The sequence below is a fragment of the Suncus etruscus genome, chromosome X (assembly GCF_024139225.1).
Source record: "Suncus etruscus isolate mSunEtr1 chromosome X, mSunEtr1.pri.cur, whole genome shotgun sequence".
Lineage (NCBI taxonomy): Eukaryota > Metazoa > Chordata > Mammalia > Eulipotyphla > Soricidae > Suncus > Suncus etruscus.
In genome coordinates, this window is record NC_064868.1 from 96,951,407 (window position 1) to 96,975,026 (window position 23,620).

Sequence of the window (23,620 nt, forward strand, 5' to 3'; positions counted from 1 at the left end):
TAAGAATGTCCCAGAGGGAATTCGGTTCTAGAGCTGTTTTGGAGAACTGTGTTGGTTCTATGTCTGAGATCTAGGGATTGGGATTGGATGATTGCTGTCTAATCACATGGAGTCTAAGTTGGGTCCTCATGACATATGTTCAGGCTGGGAGGTGTATTGTAAAATGTATAAGTTTTTATCCCTAGTACATAAGAGCTTGTTTCTATACATAAAAATTTCCCCTTTTTTAGTATGCCTTTGCAAAAAGAAATGGTGCTATATGATAAAACACTTCAATATACCCTTTTTCTTTAGTTATGTCCTTTATTAGGACCTGAAGCATATGATCATTCATACCACTGAAACAGTCAACTGCGAACCACAGACTTATGTTACAGGACCTACTCAAAGAGCATGTTTTGGCAAATTAACATTTCCTTTCTCTCTCTTTCTCTTCTCCCTACTTTCCTTCTACCCTTTTTTCTTCTTCCTCTTCATCATCATCAATTCAATCTATGTCAAATAAAACCCACACTGTTAGTTTCTCTTTAGGAAAGGAACTTAAATACATAAGATGCAGAGGACAAATACTACATAGGGTAACCACCTACATAGGTAGGCCTCACTACCATGTTGTTTAGTACTGGAGATGCGAAAACTATATGTATCCTAAAATGCTCCAGCCATTATCTAATGCTGACACCCTCATTTAGCAAGGCCCACACCACACAGATGAGGTGCCTAAAAATTGGGGAAACCTCCCAACTCTGATGCAATCTTTATTTTACTTAATTTTTTAAATTTAATTTTACTATATTTACTTATTTTTCTTTTCTCCTCTCCTTCTTATTTTTTTGTTTTCCCTTTCTCTTTCCTAAGCTATACCTAAGCTAATTATTTATCTTAATTCAACCATTCTTTAAGAGCTCAGACCCATACTATTAGGGTCATCAGACCTCTAACAATAATTTAAGAATAGATCACTAATGTAAGTCTTTATGTGGACATGAGTCCATAGACAGAGGACTCCTCTCTGAGTGCCAAAACTAAATTGTAAACAATCCTTGACTAAAGTGTATATAGTCCTTCCTATATACTATCCCTCCTACCCCCTTCAGAAATCCTAATATCCATCACCCCCCCCAATCCCGATCTGATATCCCTCCTTATTTAACACTCTTTACCCTCAGTTCTTAACTCACTAAGTATTGGGACTGACCTCATGCCCCAATAAGCCATCACCCAGCTCCCAAGTGAAAGGACACCCTCTCAGCCCCACATCTCGTCCCCTGGCAAGAAACTACAACCAACATTCCTGCTGACTTATGCTCTGTGGCCCTCCTTCTCATCCACCGTAAATGTGGACTGTTGCTTGATACCAGATTCAGCTCCAGAAGGACCCCCAGTTCAAGAACTCTACCCTACCTCTTTCTGCCACAAATCATTTCTCAAACTCAAGTCCAGGGTGTGTGATGAAAATGTGCCCTGGACTCCACCCCCCACAAGAATATCTCAAAAGATAATGGGGAAGCCTATATTTCCTTTATATGTTTAATACCTCTATAATACTACCTTTTAACCTGTTTATCTCCAAATGTAAGGTAGTCTCCTACCACTTTTTCCTTAATTACTTTTTAAAATTCATTTGTACTAATTTCTTCTATTTTATGTGTGTGTGTATGTGTGTATATTTTTTCTTCTCTTCCTTAACTTCACCTGTTTTGATTCTGCTTGGTAAAAAAAAAACCTACAAGAAAAAGTCTTGCCTGGGATAAAAGATCAGGTCAAAACCAGGGCACAGGGATGATGTAGCCTGACATTCCTCACCCCCAAATGTTCGTACCACATTTTTTTTGCACTCATCTGCTCGCAGGCACTTGGGTTGTTTCCAGATTCTGGCTACTGTGAATAGTGTTGCAATGAAGTCATAAAATTTACTTATATATGGATGGATACGGAAAGTATTGTGCTGATTGAAATGAATCAGATGGATAGGGATAGACATAGAATGATGACACTCATTTGTGGGATATATAAAAAAGATAATGTGGTAATAATATCCAGAGATAATAAAGACGAGATCCAGAAGGACCAGTCCATGGTAGAAAACTTCCACAAATAGCAGGAAAGTGCAGGTAGGGCAGAGGATGGACCTTTATGACAATGGTAGTTGAAAATGATCATTCTGTACAAGAACTGAGTGCTGAAAGGAGATAAGGAGATATGCATGATACCCCTTCAGTGTCCATAACGAAGAAAGAGAGAGAAAAATATCTGCCACAGAGGCAGGCAGGGGAGAGGACAAGGGGCCAGGTGAGAAGGAAACTGAGGACATTGATGGCAGGAAATGTGCACTGGTGAAGGGTGCTGGAGCCTGTAAGACTTAAATTCAATCAGGAACAACTTTGGAACTGTGATAAAAACTATATTATGATCTGTCTGGTAACCAAATTGTGGTTACAGTAAAAGTGATATTGTGGATACAATAAAAGTAATTGTGAAACAAAGGGACACAAAGTGGATACAATAAAGTGATAAATGACAATATGGTGTGCTCGCTTCTACGGCACATATACTAAAATTGGAATGATACAGATAAGATTAGCATGGTCCCTGAGCAAGGATGACAGGCAAATTCATGAAGAGTTCCATATTTTTGATTATAGAACCTGCACAGCAAGTGCAAATTTATTTTTGGTTTTTAGGAGAGTCACACTTGGCACTTCATTAGGCATACTCCTGGCTCTGTTCAGGGACCATTCTTGGGAGTGCTCAGAGTGGTGCTGGAGATCAAACACAGATTATTAAAATAAAGACAGCATGGTAATAATACCGAGACAATAAAGATGAGGTTTGGAAGGATCAGTTTATGATATGAAGTTTACCACAAAGAGTGGTGAGTGCAGTTAGAGAAATAACTATACTATCAGCTATCATGTCAAAGGCAGTGAATGAGAGAAATAGAATGCCTGTCTTGAAGACAGGCAGGGGGTAGGGGAGGAACGAGTTGGGGGGTATTGATAGTGGGAAGGTTGGACTGATGAAGGAGGGTGTACTTTTTATGACTGAAACCCAACTACAAACATGTTTGTAACCATGGTGCTTAAATAAAGATATTAAAAATAAATAAATTGATTTAAACATTAAAAATACAGAGAAGAACAAGCAGTGTTGGTGGGGATGTGGAGAGAAAGGAACTCTTATCCACTGCTGGTGGGAATGCTGTCTAGTTCAACCTTTATGGAAAGCAATATGGAGATTCCTCCAAAAACTGAAAATCGAGCTCCCATACGACCCAGCTATACCACTCCTAGGAATGTACCCTAGGAACACAAAAATACAATACAAAAATCCCTTCCTTACACCTATATTCATTGCAGCACTATTTACCATAGCAAGACTCTGGAAACAACCAAGATGCCCTTCAACAGACGAATGGCTAAAGAAACTGTGGTACATATACACAATGGAATATTATGCAGCTGTCAGGAGAGATGAAGTCATGAAATTTTCCTATACATGGATGTACATGGAATCTATTGGCTGAGTGAAATAAGTCAGAGAGAGAGAAAGATGCAGAATGGTCTCACTCATCTATGGGTTTTAAGAAAAATGAAAGACATTCTTGCAATAATAATTTTCAGACACAAAAGAGAAAAGAGCTGGAAGTTACAGCTCACCTCAGGAAGCTCACCACAAACAGGGATGAGTTTAGTTAGAGAAATAACTACGTTTTGAACTATCCTAATAATGAGAATGTACGAGGGAAATAGAAAGCCTGTCTAGAGTACAGGCGGGGTTTGGGTGGGGAGGAGGGAGATTTGGGACATTGGTGATGGGTGGTGTTCTTTACATGACTGAAACCCAAACACAATCATGTATGTAATAAACTTGTTTAAATAAAAAAATTAAAAAATACAGAGATAAGTGAAACTATTTTAATTTTATAATTAGATTAAGGCACATTTCCATTAACCTCACAAATGTATTGGTTCCTATTTTTTCTAGTTACACAGTCTTCTGGAACTGTTGGGTCAGTAAAATAGCTAAGAGGCAGAGAAAAGACAGACTATTGCCTTTTCCCCATCACTAAGCAAACCTATTGGCTTTTTAAGACCTAGTTTTCCTTATTTGAAAAAGAAGATGAATAGATAAGTAGGAACACAGTATAATGCTGAGGTGGCACAATCTGAGGGGAAATAACATTCACATTTTTTTTTTGGTTTTTGGGTCACACCTGGCAATGTCAGGGGTTACTCCTGGCTCTATGCTCAGAAATTGCTCCTGGCAGGCTTGGGGGACCATATGGGATGCCGGGATTTGAACCACCATCCTTCTGCATGAAAGGCAAATACCTCCATGCTATTTCTCTGGCCTCTAACATTCACATTTTTTGGGGGGTCACACTGGCAATGCTCAGGGGTTACTCCTGGCTCTAGGCTCAGGAATCGCCCCTGGCAGGCACAAGGGACCATATGGGATGCCGGGATTCAAACCACCGTCCCTCTGCATGAAAGGCAAACGCCTTACCTCCATGTTATCTCTCCGGCCCCCTAACATTTACATTTTTAACTATGTGAACAGCACCTCCTCTCCTATTGAATGGTACATACTTGCAAAACCAAACAAGATCAAGATGGTTCTGGTTAAGGTCCATCCATGTCCAAGAGTCTGTGATCTGTGACACTGAAGATGTGCTTAGTTAAAAAAACCTAATCCCTGGATTAGGAATGTGGCTAGAGATAGAGCCTGTGGCTTGCATATTGAGGTCCTGGGTTCAATGCCTGGTATGGGGAAAGTAATCTTCATACAACATAGACTATTGATCAGATTATCCAAAAGCAATGATGTCCATATTTTTCTATGTGTTCCTTTGACTAGACTGTATATATGTCTAGACAAGCTAAACTTTAGTTAAAATGAAGGACTATGATTTAAATTGTCCTTATTAAATACATATGCACCTCAACTTAAAATGGATTTAAGACCCCATGAACTTAACATACTTTGAAAAGGTAAGTTAAAATGTATTATGCTAAATGCTAACACTTATTAGCTTGATATATCCATTGACAGAAATGCCTACTTGTTAGCTAAATACACCTAAGCTAACACATATAAAACCCACCTTCAACATTCTCAGAATACAAAGATCACTGTACAACTGGGTAAACTCATCCCAAAAAAAGCTATATTACAATAAACGGTTGAGGGCCCGGGGAGATAGCACAGCGGCGTTTGCCTTGCAAGCAGCCGATCCAAGACCAAAGGTGGTTGGTTCGAATCCCAGTGTCCCACATGGTCCCCCGTGCCTGCCAGGAGCTATTTCTGAGCAGACAGCCAGGAGTAACCCCTGAGCAACGCCGGGTATGACCCAAAAACCAAAACCAAAAACAAAAACAAAACAAAAAAAAACCAACAACAACAATAAACGGTTGAATATCACAGGTGGTCTGTACAGGTGATAGCATAAATTGCAATATACAACATTAAAAAAACTAGAAATACAGTATAGCAACTCCTCATTTACTGTGATGGATATGTAGTCTTGGAAACTATAACTAGAAGCAAAAATATGTTGTTATTATTATATAATTTTATAATATATACTGTATTTATAATTTCTATATTATTATATATTATATTATGTTATGTTATTTACCAAAAGCAGGTCCCTGAGTAAGTTATTTTGTTCAGTGCTGACCAACATTTGTTTTTCTCTCTCATGTGAAAAGTAAATTAGATTATTCAAGGATCTGCTGTCCATACAATTTCAGTTGTTTGGGTTCCAGCATGGCTGATTGGGTGCTGTGGCTTGCTCCTGCTGTTCACAGGAAACTATGGCACTGTTATGGTTTTTATTGGAAAAGATGAAAATCCAAAGAATATACTGATGATTATCATTTCCACACTATGGTAAAGGACAAAAAATGCATTCAGTCCATCATAAATTATAGCTTTCTATGCCAGAAATTCCCAAACTACCAAACCTACCACACCGGACCTACCACACCATTTTTCAGAAAATAAAAGTTAGCTTAGTATTCCCTGGAAAGCAAACAGACAAAAAAAAGTACCCCTAATTGCACCAGAGGTTTCTATGATATTTCCTGCTCCCTCTCTAGCTGGGGAAGCAAGATATTCACTATGAGAAACACTGAATACATACCCACGTCACCCTCCTCCAAATTAAAAAGGACCCTCCATTGGAAAAGAGAGAAAGGCACACACTTGGGATAAAGCATAGATTATTTCCCTTATTTATTCAATCAAATTTCCTAGGACAACTATGCTGTTCTGGGTAGAATAGTACATGCTTGGGATATAAAGTAAGAAGTCTGTGAGGAGTTACTGTCACAGAGGACCAAGGAATGTGTCTAAGGATACAGAAAAAACAGTGATCAGATACTGAGGGAAGATTTCTAACAGAAGATCGGGTATTTGAGGAAACCTAAGGGCATACAGAGAAGATCATAGGATTCCCCACATTGATGTGAAAACTGGAAAGAGCAGATCAGGGGAATAAAAGAGAATCCACAAAAGGATTGGGCTTCTTAGGAAACCGCAAGTAATTTGATTATCATTATTTAGAGGACACAGCACACATCAGGCTGATAAATTGGGCTCGGATTTTAAAGTGCTTTGTATATCATGTTGAGTATTTTGGATTTTATCTGTTGGCCCTGAGAATATCTTGAGGTTTTTAATTAGGGGAATAGAATGATCAGATCCGTATTTTAGCAAGATTGTTTGCTGGGAGTTGCAGAATAAATTGTGGGTTGGAAGGGCAGCTGATGCTTGAGGCAAGGAAACTGGTTTGGAGGGTGTTGCAATAGCTTGCTTAGGAGACAAGTGATGAAAGCCGGAGTTAGAATAGTGGTGGGATAGAGGTGCCATCCCATTAAAAAAAAGCACTTTAGAGGTGGAGTCGGAAGGGGTTAGTAGCTAATTAGAATGATGGGTGAGGAAGAGAGGGTCATACATCCAGTTGGGGCAACCTGTAGATTGTGGGGTGTCCTTCATCCACAAGTGAATGTCATAAGTCAAATTTTTTTCTGAAGTTTCCTAACTTAGCAATCTTCTTTTTCTATTAGAAATAAGTAGTTACATCGACAGCAAGTATTAAACTCTCATGAGCCACGTAGTTTAAGATCTGACTAAAGAGAACGCAATGAATGACTTGACCTGGTAAAGTGGTGATAAGATCGGGGTTCCACTTGAGCAAGCACCCTATAATAACTCATCAGTATTTAAATTGATGCATCCTGGTTGTGAGTGCTCTTGCTAGCCTATCTTTCAGGACAATTGCTCTTTAAAAATTCCTTCAGTATATGAATTGAAAGAATGTTATGAATATTCTTTGCATTTGAAACCTTGGCATTTTAGGGTTTTATTTTTCCTTGTCAATTACAATGACCTGCAATGAATTGGGCAATAAAATCACAGGGTGGAGTGACAAACTCTGAATGCTGTTTTTTACTTTAGTGCTGTAAAGGGTTTGAGCTACATTTACAACCAAAAGCAAGGTAGGAGAGCCCAGCATTGATCTGGCAGACAATAAACATTACAGAATCTAAGGATATGGAGGTGGGATGGACAGGATCAAAGCAATGTCTCAGGAAAAATGAGACTGGCAGGTACATATAGGAAAGACTGAAGGAATAGTTGTAGTTCAAAAAAGAAGCTGGAAATCTTGTAGAGAGCACTAACTACTCCAAACCTGAGGCAATCAGGGATTGACTTAGGATGGGAACGAAGAGAAAGGGGTTCACTGAGAAATATTTTCAACTAGTGGAATAGGATGTGGTGTCAAATTGACTATGGACCTCAAGGAGAGCAAACACTTACAAAGCTTTCAACTTGAGAGAGCTAAAGAACAGAGGTTTACAACATGGAGTAATATGGGAGGACACTAAACTAAGTGCTTATTGTCTTCATGGGTCATTTAAAGTCTCTCAGAAGTAAAATGAAGGTGATCAATTGATACTATCAATAATCAGAGGTGGAATTTACCACTACCTAAGTGACAGAAAATTGCTTATACTAAGCATAGCATTGGTCTTTATTATTTACTATATATTGCTTTATTTTCATTTTCTCTCTTCCCTTTGGTATTGTTGCTGAAAATACTAGAGGCCACACCAAACAGTGCTGGTGCAGGGCCCTGAAACCTTTCCCTCTGATGTCTAGCCCAGAGGCACAGGGGTGAAAATTCTGTTCTTAAAGGCCACAGGGCTGGCCACAACCGGTAGTGCTCAGAGACCACCAGCATCATAGTCCTTGGTATCATTAAGTGCAGGAGATCAAGCCCAAGCATTTCCTCTTCCACTTGAGATATCCCCAGAGCTGAGATTGTACACTAGTTGTAGTGCTCACACTTACTTGATGCACTAAGGAAGGCACACTTGTGGCACCAGATATTCCAATGCCAGTGCCATTGGGATTGCATGTGGCATGGGTATAGGTGAGTTCTGGTGATGGCAAACATAGCCTCATGTTTGTAAGGCAGGAGCTTGCTTGAATGTTGAAGCACATATTAGGGTCCCAGGAATAGCACTTTTTAATGTTATCTTCATTGAAGCCAACTATGAGATAGATACTACTATCTCTGATATGAATAGACATATTAAGAGATAAGAACTCTGAGACTTATCTTGGAGATAAGTACCCTGAGACTCAGAGATACTAAGGACTTGTAAACGACAGGCTAGACAATTTGTATATGGGGATTTAAACACAAGCAACCTAATTTTAGAGCCCACTAATTTATTTTTTAAATAATATATTTATTTAAGCACAATGATTACAAGCATGATTGTAGTTGGGTTTCAGTCATAAACATAACACTAATATAAACTACTACCTAGTTCATGCAGTAGTGTGTTGAAGTGTCAGATTTTGTGTTTTCATGTTTAGAAGAATTTCCAAATTTCATTTAACTAAAGCCTAACTAAAACCCTTGATTTATCTATGCAAATGGGGGCCTAAAGGAATAGCGCAATATCCCAGATTGCCTCCATGGCAAATAGCTGATGATCAAACATTCAATTCCTGGTGCTGCGACATGCTCAAAGAATGATTCTGGTGTTTGTGATCAGCATGGCAAATGATAACTTGCCAAACCTGGATTTTAGGCCATACCTAAAATAAATGTGAGTGGATCAGAGAGATAGCACACTTGGTTAGTGACTTGCCTTGCATGCAAAGAAACCAGGTTTGATCTCTGAATCGACATATGGTTACCTGAGCATAGAGGCAGGAGTGGCCCCTGAGCATCCCAAGTATGACCCCCTCCCTGAAAACATGAGCACCATGGATAAGAAGTGCCACACCTAGTTAACTCCCCTATGAGAATCACAGGGACCTTTGATGAGTTCTACAACAAAGATTTGCATTCACACTAGAACTAGGAGTATGAGCCTTGGCAAGAACCTAGGCAAGCACAGCAGAAAAAAATGTGACCTTTTGGGCCAGAGTGGTAGCACAGCAGAAGAGTGTTTGCCTTGAACTTAGCTGAGCTAGGACAGCCATAGTTCAATTCCCGGCATCCCATTGGTCCCCCGAGCCAGGAGCGATTTCTGAGTGCAGAGCCAGGAGTTAACACCGCTGGGTGTGGCCCCCAAAACAAAAACAAAACAAAAAAAAAACAAAAAAAAAAACAAAATGTGACCTTTGTTGAGCATTATGAACAAGACTGTGAGCACTGCAACCTAATGTGTGGCCTTCCAGCAAACATCACAGCTACCACAGCCAGGCTTGTATGTGACTACTGGTCATCGTAACACCAACAATGAAAGGAAAGGGGGGATAAAAACCATGATCATAAGACTTTTGACCATCAACCAACCAACCAACAAACCAACCAACCAATCAATCAATCAATCGATCGATGTAGACCAACTGTGTGGAAAGCAATGAATTAGGACTTGGAAGATTCTAGAATGATCCTGACCTAATTTGGGCTGTTACTAACTAATGAAACAAGTGATCCAGAATAAGGTATTTACCCCTTCCTGGGGCTGCTTCCTCAGACAAGAGGTGAAAGAGCTGAAAAACCAATTCTCTGGTTCCTTACCATTTTTAGATAAGTGCTAGTAATCTGTTATATAAATCAGATTTGCAGAAAGAAGATACCTACAGATCTGACAAAAATTTGCATAGTCGACTAAGTAATCTCTGAAAATAGCTATCCATAAAGTTGGGTTCGTACCCCATTTCAATTATTACAGAAAGATAATTTGCATTCCTTTAACAGAAGGGCAAAATCTAAATAGTTTTTTTATATTCTCTGCAACTTTATCACCATCCTTTTATCTGATGGGATTGAGAACAACAACAAAAAAAAACCTGGCATGCTCCCTCTTGGCCTGTTGCTAGATTTCCTTCTCCATTTCTGGCATGTTCTCCATCATAGGGTTCTTCAGTGAGTAGGCTCTGATCCTACAACAGACAGGTGAGGGAGGGATCTGCCAAGGTGTGAACTTTTGGGAAGCTTTTTGTCAACACACATCTAGGCTTTATCCTCCAGCCTAGCCTTTCTCAGGAATAAATAGAATCGCTACTTAGAACTCTGACTGAATCCAGTGCTTGGTTTCTTTCCCTTTGTTTCAATCATTTATTAGTTTCTCCAAACCTCAGTATCCTGGTACTTGTCCTTCCTGAACTTCATCCCGTTTTGGCAGGACCATTTCTCTAATTCATTGATTTTCATTTATTTTTATTTTTTAAAATAGAAGAACATTTCCCTCAATCTGAATCTTGCCAGGAAGTAGAAAAAAAAAGAAAGAGATAAAAGTAGATCCACTGTCCTTGACAGGGCTATGTGAGGCCTTTCTGAAGCCCCTGCACTCTCTCTAAAAGTCACTCGTAAGCCCTTTTCAAAGCAGAAATGACCTTGTTAAATCAAGTATAATGTGCCAACGTTGAGTGTACATTTTTCCCAACATCAGATAAGTGAAAAAAAAAAGAACACTTCAAGGCAGCAGCATTTAACTTTCCACCAAAAAATGCCCCTTGAAAGTGATGAACTTTGGATATTTGTAAATAAAAAAAAATACTTGAATAAGGGACCAGAGCGGTAGGGTGTTTGTCTTGCATGCAATTTCTGAATGCAGAGCAAGGAATAATCCCTGAGCGCTGCCCGGTATGACCCCGAACAAACAAACAAACAAACACCAACATAAACCTTGAATAAATACAATTCTTAAGATGTTAGCTACTAAAAAGGAATTCCAGTAAATAGTTTTGAAGAGGAAAAACCTCCCTCTACAATATCTGTGATGATTCTTTCTCCCTGGATGGCTCCACTTGGCTCTCTCCCTCTGATGTGGTGCTGAGCCACTGCTCTAACCTGTTTGGGTCACACATGCCTGCAGCCCATTTGAACACACCCCTGAATTTGGCCTTTATACCTAGGCTTTCTTAACTTGATTCAGATTAGATCAGCTAAGTCTAAGTCTTCCTAACTTGTGAACATGCCCTTCACAATGAATAAAAAGCCTCATTGGAATCCAGAAAGACAGAACAGGCCACTCCCCTCCCTTTGACAAGACTTTTTTTTATCTCTTATTAAAGGAGATGAAATCAACCTAGTAATATTTGCTCTTCATAATTCCATGTGGGAAAACTCCTCAGAAATTTTGGTTCTTCTTCTCCAACTAGGTAGTTACAAATTAGAATGATTAACAGATTTGAGTATTTCCCCAGATGTCACAAGTTAAAGCTGATGTCTAAATTTAGCGGGACCATCATTTCTCTTGTTGAAAGATAAACTATTTTCCTTTTTTTCCATCTGTGCTCCACAAGTTTGGTGGAAACTTGCTCTGCAACATTTCAGACCCAGATAATCTGAATAAATCAATTTTCAATGGCATTTCTTAACCAATTTCCGTTCTTTAACATTCAGTTATCTTTGTCGTCACAAACTATTCTTGCGTTGGTCAAATGAGAGGGGAGGGAGAATGACACGTAAAAATAAGGAGCTCTGTATTTTCAATCAGCTGTGCCTGCTGAAGAGACAAATGCGCTTCCCTTGGTCTTTGCCCTTCGCCTTATATGGAATATTTGCACAAGTTAAAGCTTTTCAGCGTCAAGAATTTTCTTCTCACAGCTAAGATGAATTCCATTTTTTAGAGAATAGAGGATTTCTCTCAGGGAGAACAGAGCAAGGTGACAGTTGAGAGCCCTTAAAATAGTTAGCAAATGTTTAGAAGTTGTATTTACATCCCTATAAGGGGGTTGGTTTAAATTGTGAATTACAAATCAGGAGGATGAAACCATCTTGCTTCTTGTATTTCCTTCTCATATTTTCAGATCCTATCTGGTGCATTCTTTTCCCTTGACAACTCTAGTGATTTGCCCTAATTTCCCTTTTTTGTAGTTTTCTCCCTTGACTCGGTTCTGGTCCACTTATATGTTCAAAAGAGGCATTCTATTACTCTGTGTTTTAAATATACCAAATAGTTTTCTCTTATAAGCATTACTTATTTTAAGCATATATAGTTCTCTTGGATTTAGGTCGTCAAAGTTACTTTCTCAAGGGTGCATCTCAGTGTTCTAAACTTGCTAAAAAAAAAAAAAACCCTTTACTTGCTAAGCATCCATTTAATTTGGTTCTATCATTTCTCTCCTTGAAAACTCTGAATGCTGTCATTCTGTGGTTCAATTCACCAATGTTCATTCACATGCTTCAGGAAATACTACCAGTCAAGACCACATAAAAGAAATCTAGCAGTGGAAGGAGGAAGAAGGAAGGGGGGTGGTTTCATTGGGTAAAAGGGGTCAATTGTTTGGTGAAGGATACAATTAGACTTTTAATGGTGAAATTAATCTAGTATATACACATGTGGATTTTTAATGGTGCATACCTGAAACTTTTCTAGTGTCACAATGCAATGTTACTTTAATTTATAAGATAAAATATTGAGAAAAGGAAAGAAAAAAGAATTGTCTTATGGGAGTCTTTGACATTAAAAAAAAGTTCATAAGATATTGCACAAACATCTGTGATAATCTGAAGCCTGCTGAATGGTTAAACATTCTCATGATCACATATTTTAAGTAAACCAGGCAAAGAAATAATTCACAGTTTGATTCCACTGACTCAAAGTCACAATTTTGTGTTACTATTCTCTTTGCAATACCTACTATGAGCTTTTTAGTGGCTAAAATACATAAAAGGTTAGTTTAAAATATCTGCAGAATGCATTTTCAAATCAGTTTTCAATTCTTACCCCATCCCCCCGTGAATTAGGATAAAATTCTGAAGTAGCACGCCTCACCTCCTGAAGTTCTCTCACTTCAAAGCACAGGATCAAAAGAAATGTGATCTGCACAAGAGGACACTACCTTGTAGAAAATTAATTTTATAAATTTCTCTCCTAAGAGGCAATTGCACTGTCACTGAAGGAAACATATCTTAGGGCTGTAAATAATTTTTCGGTTATATATAAGTGCATTTCAACTATAAGGGCTGCCCACTTGTTAGTATCAAGTTAAAAAAAGCCAACTATTGTGGATAGCATATGTTCAATTGTTTAGATTTGGAGTTATAATAAGAGCCATTGTTGTGAACACATACGTGAAAAAAATAAATTAATAGAAGTGGCCTTGAAACTATGTAAAAGGACATGAATGAGCTCAAGCTACCCATACACTGCCAAAAGAATTGAAAGGAAATAGCAGACTGACCACTCATTATTTTCTTAAAGATTATATAGCATCTTCTTTTCTCCAGGCTAATTTTAAAAGTATGATTCAAAATTTTTCATGAGTTGCTTTTACATTATAAAAGTAACACACGTTCTTAAAAAAAATCCCAACAGAAATACAGTTATCTCTTCTCTAAACTCCATTCTAAACTGTTCTGAAGTCTTCAGAGGTAACCATTGATAGAAATTAAACATTAAACTGTGGGAAGAAAAAAAAATAAAACAAGCAAACCAAACCCAAAACCAATTAAAGTAGAGTGATATTTACCAATTAAACTAGTGAGTGTGTGACACAGCATATTAAGCACGTACAGGAACTGTTTTCTGAAATTTCAGGTAATTTTGAAATCAGCATGAATTCCACGTCTCATTATCCCACTTCCTGTCTTTCAGCTATACAATTCTCTCCTTTACCTTTTCCGGAAGGAAGGTGGAAATAATCTATTCTAATTCCTTCACTTTACAGATAAGAAAACTGACACCATTAAAGGTTAAGTGACTTGCCTAGGGTCACATATCCCTAATCAGTAGCAGACTGTGGCTAAGTATCCGGGGCTGCTACTTACTGGGCCACCACTCTTACAGAGCTGCTAATGCCATAACTTGCCAGATGTCTGTGGTAATGGTGCTATAATCTACCAAAAAGGCTGTCCTAGGGGCACTTTTAAAAATCTGATTTTTCATAAGGAATAGTTGAGATGTCTAACACAGTTCAACAACTATACTATGGAATCAAGCTTACAGTGTTCATATATGGGTGCAAGCTTTTCAGAAAAACAGGGCACTTTTACTATGAACATCTTCAGTATTATATGAAAAATAAATAAGTAAAGCGCTCCAGTTTTCCAGTGCTGTGGTTGCACTTTAAAGGCAGATCTTTTCCCTAGAAATCTATCATCTACTCTCTAGTTATGTGTGCTTCCTCCTGCAGACAAAAATACCAAAGACTGAGTTTCTGATTAAACAGCAGTGCCTCCAGGCAACTTCTGGCCACTTTAAACCAAAATATCTAAGTCTAGTTCAAGCTAATCAACCACGAAAGGTCATTCTCTAGCTCCTCCTTCCTTCCTCCTGCCATTTTTTTTCTCATGGGTTATAATGGCATTTTAAATCTCCTCTGCCAATCTTCCCCTTGAAGTCAGACTCCATAAAATTCTCTCAACCAGTTTCTTCTCTTTTTCTAGACATTTTCCCCAGCTCTCCTGAATTTCTATCTCTTTTACCTTTCGTCAGCTGCTGTTCTCTGGAATCAGGAGCCAAACTTAGGTGGTAGCAGAGAAAGCTCTGTCTGAGGCACAGAGTTTTTGTGGAGAAATGGTGAAAAATAAGCGTATGCATATGGATTTATGGAACAGATTCCAGAATGCTCACAATGACTGGCTGAGCCATTTGGAACTGATTCCACTGGAATGTAGAACCTTTAACAGGTTGTGAGAAAGAGAATGAAGTGTCCAGTTTGGGTTTTCTTTTCAAAGTTGGTAATTGGCATGGGTAGGGAGTTGGAATTTGGAGAGTACTTGGGAGACCCCATAGAAAGATGTTATAGTGATCAAAGCCCAAAAAAGGTCAAGATCTTTAATCTAAAGATGGCGAAAATTGAGTTGGCAGAACATAATGTATGATAGGTGGGCCCTGGAAAAAAATATAAAAGAACAGGATCAAAGCTGAATGATGCTTGACATTCATCTCAAGTGACTGAAAACCAGAAATGTAGAAGAGTGGATAAACTTTAGAGTAGTTTTTCCCAAGCCAACCCAAGGGGTTGGGGTTTGTAAGTAGCTTCAAGTGCAACTGGAAGGAGGTGCTTTCTGTTTGTTTGATTAAAGCAAGTTGATTTCCAGGGGATTTCTGAGAGATATTTTCCTTAAAAGAGGGTAGTAGGAAATAAATTTGAAAACCTCTGCTTTAAAAACAAAAGGAGACTGTTTGACATACCAACCATGAGCTGAAAACAGGGTAGAGAGACAAATAGAAATGTTTCATAGTCAGCTATGCCTGAGTGAGTAGTTGAAGATGGAGGGACATCAATGGAGAAAGAATATTTGAAATCGCAAATAAATTAGGACTCATTTACCAAGGGATGGAATTTGGAGGAGAGGGAATTGAATATCAGAGAGAGATGCTGAGAAACAAAATAGAGGAGGTGTTAAATTTCAGAAAGGAAGGAGTAGGAACAGGTTTAAATGTAGTAAGGACAAGGACATTGACTATTAGTAAATTCTTTCCAGTACCTATCTAGGACTTTAATATATCACATTCACATTTCTCATCAGTACTTGCACAAATGTTTCAAGTCTTTTATTTGTATTGAAGTCAATAGTTGGTCTCTTGGTTTTATGCTTATGGAACTATCTGATTTTCAGAGCACGATATAAATACAGAGCAACTTCCATTAGAGGATGGAGAGAAAGTACAAAAGGTAGAGCACTTTGCAAATGACCCGTGTTCAATCCCTAGCATTCTGTATGATCCCTGAGTCCTGCCAGGAGCAATATCAGCCAGGAATAAACCCTGAACTAAGTTGGGTCTGGCCAACTTAGTTCCTCTGAAATAGCAACTGCCACAAAGTATAAAAGATAAAAATATGATTTAAGATACAGAACACCACTTTCAACAAACACCTGACTTAGTGTCTTCAGAGAACATTTTTTTTTTTGTTTGCTTTTGGGCCACACCCGGTGGTGTTCAGGAGTTACTCCTGGCTGTCTACTCAGAAACAGCTCCTGGCAGGCACAGGGGACCATATGGGACACCGGGATTCGAACCAACCACCTTAGATCCTGGATCGGCTGCTTGCAAGGCAAATGCCGCTGTGCTATCTCTCCGGGCCCCAGAGAACATTTTTCTGGTTCCTATCTTGGCTGGGGCCATGCTGACAGCTATTTTTTCTCTCTGAAATTCACCCCTTAGGAACCTTAAGTGGGAAAGAAATAAAAAGCATTTGTAGGAGTGTAGTTTGAGAGACTGTGAGATCTGAATAGAATGAGCTCTGGACCATTAGATGAGGCATAGACTGGGATAGAACCCTGAAAAAGTGGTATGGGTGCATTTAGGTGTTTTATAATGTCCTTCTACTTTTACCTACAGATTATGGAATAAGAGAAACAAACTGGCTTCTGTGGTGTATACCTAATATCTTTCCTTTCTTTCTTTTCTTTCTTTATTCTTTATTGAGTGATAAAGCTCTCCAAAAATTAGGCGTGTGCACCAGCCCTGAGCATATATCTTTCCTTTCTTACAAGAAAAAACATTTTATCAAAAGGTTGACCAAATGAAGATGGCAGACAAACCAGTTTCTGAAGCCACTATATACACAAAGATTATCCTGGTGATTTTGCAATTTTGCCTTTCTTCTTTTAGGGCCTTACTTGACCTAGGTCACTAGACTTTAACCTCTATCCCCCAATCAAGACACAATACTCAAGTTCCATCAACCAAAAGCCTTGACATCTGTCCCCAAGTAGTGGCACAATTATGGTATATCAAAAATCATAGTACTTCACAATCAAATGCACCATTGATATTCACCTAGTAATAGAGAAATAAATGAGAAAATAGTAACATTTCAGCAATAGTTTTTATTCATCAAGTATTAACAGTGACACAAGCACCACTTTATCAAAAGCAACTATTGGTAAAATTATAATTAAAACAGGATCTTGATTATACAGAAATTATTTTTAAGTGTCATTCCAAGGAGTAACAAAAAATTGAAATGACACTTTATTAGTAACTCAGAAATAGAGACAGAACTGGCTTAGCATTCATCAGTGTTACTTAATCTTTCTGGCCCTGGTTTCCTTATCGGCTAAATGGAGATAATAATAGTACCAACAACTGAGGCTGCTTGGGAAGATAAAAAAGCACTTTAAATTTAATGGTATATTTCCTGTACATAAGCATTACTCAGTAAAAGTAACTGTTGCTGTTGCAAAGTTACCATATTATTGTTTCTTATGACAAGGAAATAAATATAAGTCAAATCATGTCTGTAAACACCAGATACAGATTTACACATAAGATGGGTTTTAGGAGGAACCCAAAAAAGGGTTGTAACACGGTTAGACCTCAAGCATATTCACTAACACAGCTGTATTTTCACATGCCGTTAGAATCAGGCATTGGTATTACTCATTAAATGGAAGCCATAATAGCAAAAAAATGTTAACATAGTCATTCCTGCACTTAGAGAAATATAATCATATCAATCCCCCTATTGGAGGAAGGTCCCTCTCCTTTTAATGCTGTTGATGCATTAAGACAGAGCTCCACTAGTGAACATCAAGTGAGCCTTTAATAGAGCAGTGATACAAACCCTCTTTGTTCCTTAGGTTTTAGACTATGCCAAGTTAGATAATTTGTCCTTTATCCTACTTGATGGAGACTGTTCCTGGAAATGCTTGGGCCAAGTTTACTATGCAAATATAAGGGATATATTATATACTTCTAATAACACTAAGGGAATAGAACATTTAGTGCTTTTGGTAAGCACGCAGTAAGGACAGAATTCAGAATTACTGTAGATTCATTATGAGTTAACATATATATATATATATATATATATATATATATATATATATATTCATAGCTTTACACTCAGTCCAGGGAATAAAAGGTCTAACCCAACCAGTTGGCTCACCAACTGTAACCAAAAGTCCAAGTCACCAAACTGGCTTTGACTACAAAGAAGAATGGGATGCTTTCATATTTTGCCCCAGGATCAAGGGTTATCAACCCATCAACTCTGAACTGTATGATAAGCTTTCAAGCACAAATGAGCCCATTATGGTGGCACTCATTCAAGCAGAGCTCCAGAGAAAGAGTCCTCCTTGAGAAACAACTAGGTTGTCTGAATAAATAGAGTACAAACCACATTACATGACCTAATAGCTCCAAATAGCAATATTAAAAAAAAGTCTCATATGTGTAAAGCCTTGGGTTCCATCCCAGGCACAGCAAAAACAAAAAACAAAACAAACAAATAAAAAGCATACCGCCACAAAACCCTAAAACAGAAATTAACATTTCATATAATCCAATACATCAAAAATATTGTTTAATCTTGAAATTAATGTGATTGTTGAGCTATTTCATATATTTAAATTTAAATTTAATGGTGTATTTCCTGTACATAAGCATTACTCAGTAAAAGTAAACTGCTGCTGTTGCAAAGTTATCATATTATTGTTTCTTATGACAAGGAAATAAATATAAGTCAAATCATGTCTGTAAACACCAGATACAGATTTACACATGATGGGTTTTAGGATATTAGATATTAGTTTAGATTATTAGATATTAGGTATAAGATTAGGATATTAGATAAATATTTAATATTTATTTAAATACTCAGTATTCAAAATCCAATGTTTAATTTATACTTTATAACACATCTTGATTTACTAGTTGCTTTTCCAGTGCCCAGTAAACTTATATGGTGGATGCTGTGCTAATAGTGTAAATAGAGCAGGTGCATTTGAATTATCCTCAGTGCCACCTCAGTCCTTAAACTTCTTTGTGTCCTCACCCCTCACTGACACTAGCACACCCTGAATTATGAGGAAGCTGGGAGGATATGTTTTTAACACATCACCTTGGACACCCAAATTCACTTCCCAGTAGAAACAATAACAAACACAATAGTTCCCGTGGCTAAGTGACAGTAAGGGTTAAAAAGGCTTTCCTGGGGAGGAAGGTCTGGGAACCTAATCACCATTTAGAACATTGGTATCCAGGAGAGAGTATGGTTCAAGCTTCCAATAGCTCACAAAGGGATTGCCTGGATCTCTGTTTACACTCTTCTCTCGGTAAAAGGGAACTGGAGGCCATGTTTACAAAGAGTTTTTCATTTAAGGACTTAAATTAAGCCAGTCAGTTCCCTTCTTCATCCCATCCCCTTCCCCCATAAAGAAGGTCCCCTCAATCCTGCCCTGCTCTGGAAAGCAGATTTCACCCTGAGATGTGAAACAGCTGTCATGTTTGACCACTCTGAAATGGAGAAGGACCCTGTCGCTGGGTAGCTTTAATTATCTTCCTGAAGCAAAGGCAAACGGAAAAGAATAATATTTGTTCTTGCCTTGTGCTCTGTCCTTCTGCCATTCTTCCCACCTCAATCCCAACTTCAGGGTCAAATGTTCCAGTACCAGTACAAAATGTGTCTGTTTCAACTACATTTCTCCCACCTTTTATTCTTGCTTCTGTATAATGATAACCAAACATGCATGCACACAACCAGCTCTGAATTTCTCTTCAAATCTACCTAATAGCTCTTCATCCTAGGAAAAGCATGTAAATTCTTGTTGCGTCCATGCTTCAAAGCCTTTTTGCTATTCAATCTCGAGTTAGTCATAAACTGAATTTTCTGTCTTTCCCTCCCTCATCTCTAATCTAGTGATTAAGAGTTTACAGTTCTTAACACTAGCTATATCTTACTCCCCTAGTCACATTTTCCCCAGTGACCATCTTTAAGACCGATGATGACTTAGGACAATGTGTCTGAACTCCCCTTGGGCCAGGCTTTTCTAGTTGTCACCTTTGACACCTATAATAAAATCCGGCCTAGAAAAGGTGCTTAATGAAGGAATGGAAAATGAACACCTAGACTGCTATAGCATCAATCTTTGTCATTATCTTCAGGAAACACCATTTTGATCATATCACTACAGTGGACATTATGTACAGGAGAAGAAGTCTGCTGGAAGAGAGGTGACAGGAAGAAGCAAAAGGCATTTTCTAGGTTAATGGACATGCTGGGTATGTTATCTCCAGTGGAGGCTACATGTTTTTGTAACATTGTAAAAACACAGTCATTTAGGTGTTATATTTTATTCAATAAACAAGAGAAGGGGAACCTATTTACATTGCTTTTGTGATAAAAATGTGATTATACATACTATAAACCAGGACTTAAATGTAAATACAATCTACAGTGAGCACCAAACATATTAAATTGTTAGTAGTGACCGCCCTTTGGGGAAGGGAAAGGAAATGAACATCTTCTGCACTTACTATCATTTGAAATCTTTTTACCCCATTTTTCTTGAATATATAGAATACCTATTAAAATTTAGGCAGTACTTAAGTCTTTGGCAAACAAACATAGAAGTTCAAATATGCCCTTAAGATCTCATATTATAAAAACCATCCTTAGCACTGGAAATCACCATAGAAAATACTAAAGTATATACTTGATGGGCCCGGAGAGATAGCACAGCGGCATTTGCCTTGCAAGCAGCCGATCCAGGACCAAAGGTGGTTGGTTCGAATCCCGGTGTCCCATATGGTCCCCCGTGCCTGCCAGGAGCTATTTCTGAGCAGACAGCCAGGAGTATCCCCTGAGCATCGCCGGGTGTGGCCCAAAAACCAAAAAAAAAAAAAAAAGAATATACTTGATATCTGGACATGTTAAGTGAGTCACAGAGGGCAACATTACACCCTTTAGAGTAAAGATGGGACAAAGGAGTTGGATGACTTTTGAGAAAATAGAAGTAAGGCCAACCAGTATCTCTTGAGTAAAGGGAAGAATGTTTGTAGTGGCACTGGCGTATGCAGCATAAGTGATTATTGTGGGGACAACAGCCTGATACCTCACTGTGGTCTGAGTCTGAAGTTCATAAGATGAAGAATAGAGGAATGGTTGGATAAGTCAAAGAGTGCCAGATTATGAATGGCCTTATCGCTAGACTAAGGAGTTTGGCTTTTATGCAGAGACATAATGAGGAAACTATGATTGACAGGTTTTTAATAGAGAAATTACATTTTATTTTATCTTGTTTTAAGATAGTCCCAACCAGAAGCTACGGAGATAGAGCAATAGGTAGGGCGCTTGCCATGCACATGGCTGACTCGAGCTCAATCCCCAGCACCCAATATCATTCTGCAAATCACAGTAGGTTTCTTCCCTGAGTCCAGAGCCAGGAAATCTTCAGCATCACTTCAAGTGACAGAAAATTAATTAACGAATAAATTAATGAATGACTAATTTGGATTGGAATGATAGCTAGCTCAATGGACTGAGAACAGGCTTTGCATGTAGGAGGCCCAAGTTTGATCACCAGTATCACGTAGTCCCACAAACATCATTGTGTCTGGTCCAAAAAACTAAAATCAAAAACCCCAAAATTCTTTAACAGAAAAGAATAGCCACAGTGGGACATATAGCACAGCAAGTAGGACACTTGCCTTGCACTCAACAAATCTGGATTCAATCGCTGGTATCCCATATGGTACACCCTGAGTATCATGAGGAGTGAATCCTGAGTGCAGAGGTGGAAAGAATCACTGAGCTTTGCCAGGTATGCTGTGAGAGGTACAGAATCAATGGAGAGCAAGAGCAAAAAGGGAGACCCAATGAGTGGCTACCACAACACTGGCCCAGCTGAGTGAGCAATAAAGGCTGAAACAAGGAAGGACTTGTTTATTTAGTGATCACCTCTTCTAATAATAACTCTTTTTGAGAGTAAAAGAAATAGTTCATTCATTAAAAATTCAATAAGGGGTTGAAGAGATAGCATGGAAGTAGGGAATTTGCCTTGTATGCAGAAGGACAGTGGTTTGAATCCTGGCATCCCATATGTTCCCCCGAGCCTGCCAGGAGCGATTTCTGAGCATAGAGACAGGAGTAACCCCTGAGTGCTGCTGGTGTGACCCAAAAGCTAAAATAAAAATCCAATAAAAGTAAAGCTAAATAATTGATATGCACTCTTTAAATATATCAGTATTGAGTTCATTTTATTAGATGGTATTCAAATTCTAAATCTTTCATTTTCAACTCATATAATTACTGTTCAAAGCACCTTTATTGATGTATAATTCACATATGACGTTGTTTGCTTTATATTTATTTAGCATAATGATTTGGTATTTATATTTTGTGGTAAACGCAAATTTTGTTAACATAACTCTCCACGGTTACATGTTTTTCTATTGTAATGATATTTAACAGAGTTGCTTATTCACTAAGCAATGTTCAATATGGATAGCTACAGTTAACATGGCTATATTTTACATTTTTGTGACTCATTTTCTAACAGAAAGTTTGCACCTTTTGACCTCTTTAATTTCATGTCATCCACCACTTACTCGCAACTCTAGCAACTGTACTTTGGCTCCTTATTCTTTTTATTTATTTATTTATTTATTTAGGATTTTGGGCCACATATGGTAGCGCTCAGGGATTACTCCTGGTTCTGCGCTTAGAAATCATTCTTGACAGGCTTGGGAGAACATATGGTCTGTCAGGGATCGAACCTGGGTCTATTCTGGGTCTTCCACATGCAAAGTAAATGCCCTACCACTGTGCAATCACTCAGGCCCCTTTTTAATAATAATTTTAAGGAATCACCTTTAAACACCAAACTATTTTGAATACATACATTATTCTATACTGCAGTGACAGTTTACTTTCCTCTGAGTTCCCTGGATTTGCTCAGCATTAGTATAGTGATCATCATACCTCTCTTTTGTCACTTAATTAAAGGAAATTATTATCCATCACAAAAACATATGAAACAGCAAAAACTATGCTATTGGTCCTTGTCCCTTCTGGAGATTCTCAACCAATCGATCAATTCAGTGAACGGGTCAGAGGATGCAGTGCTCCTTTCCAGGGATACCTAAGACACTCCAGGTTTTATAGGGTCTCCAAAGCTGCAGCCTCTAAAAATTATTGAGCAATATTTGAGAGAACATGTGGTGCAGCAAATAAAAGCCTGGATGCGCCCTATACTATCATCTCCCAACTCTATGAATTATGAGGCCAAAAAGAAAAAGCTTTACCTTTTAAAAATCATAGTATAAAATCATTAGTCTTACAAATATACAGTATAAATTTTAAACTATTAAACAGAATTTCACTTCACTGTGCACATTGAAGATGCCATTGTAGGGACATGAGTGGTAGCACAGAGGTAAGGGCATTTGCCTTACATGCG

At 38.3% G+C, this 23,620-nt stretch overlaps 2 protein-coding genes and 1 non-coding gene across 5 annotated transcripts in view; 2 read left to right on the forward strand and 1 right to left on the reverse strand.

Annotated features, from left to right (window-relative positions):
• The window catches only part of VAMP7 (vesicle associated membrane protein 7), a 1,102,798-nt gene extending 1,091,854 nt beyond the window's left edge, over positions 1–10,944 (forward strand). Inside the window, exon 9 of the mRNA XM_049766700.1 lies at positions 10,929–10,944. Coding sequence (XP_049622657.1) covers positions 10,929–10,936 — 8 coding nt within the window. The 3' untranslated portion in view covers positions 10,937–10,944. The remainder of the gene's footprint in view (positions 1–10,928) is intronic.
• The window catches only part of INTS6L (integrator complex subunit 6 like), a 76,795-nt gene that overhangs the window by 49,608 nt on the left and 3,567 nt on the right, over positions 1–23,620 (reverse strand). The gene's annotated exons all lie outside the window — the stretch shown is intronic.
• On the forward strand, positions 2,531–2,637 carry LOC126000257 (U6 spliceosomal RNA). The gene has a single exon (XR_007492612.1). It is a non-coding gene; the product is annotated as a U6 spliceosomal RNA (small nuclear RNA).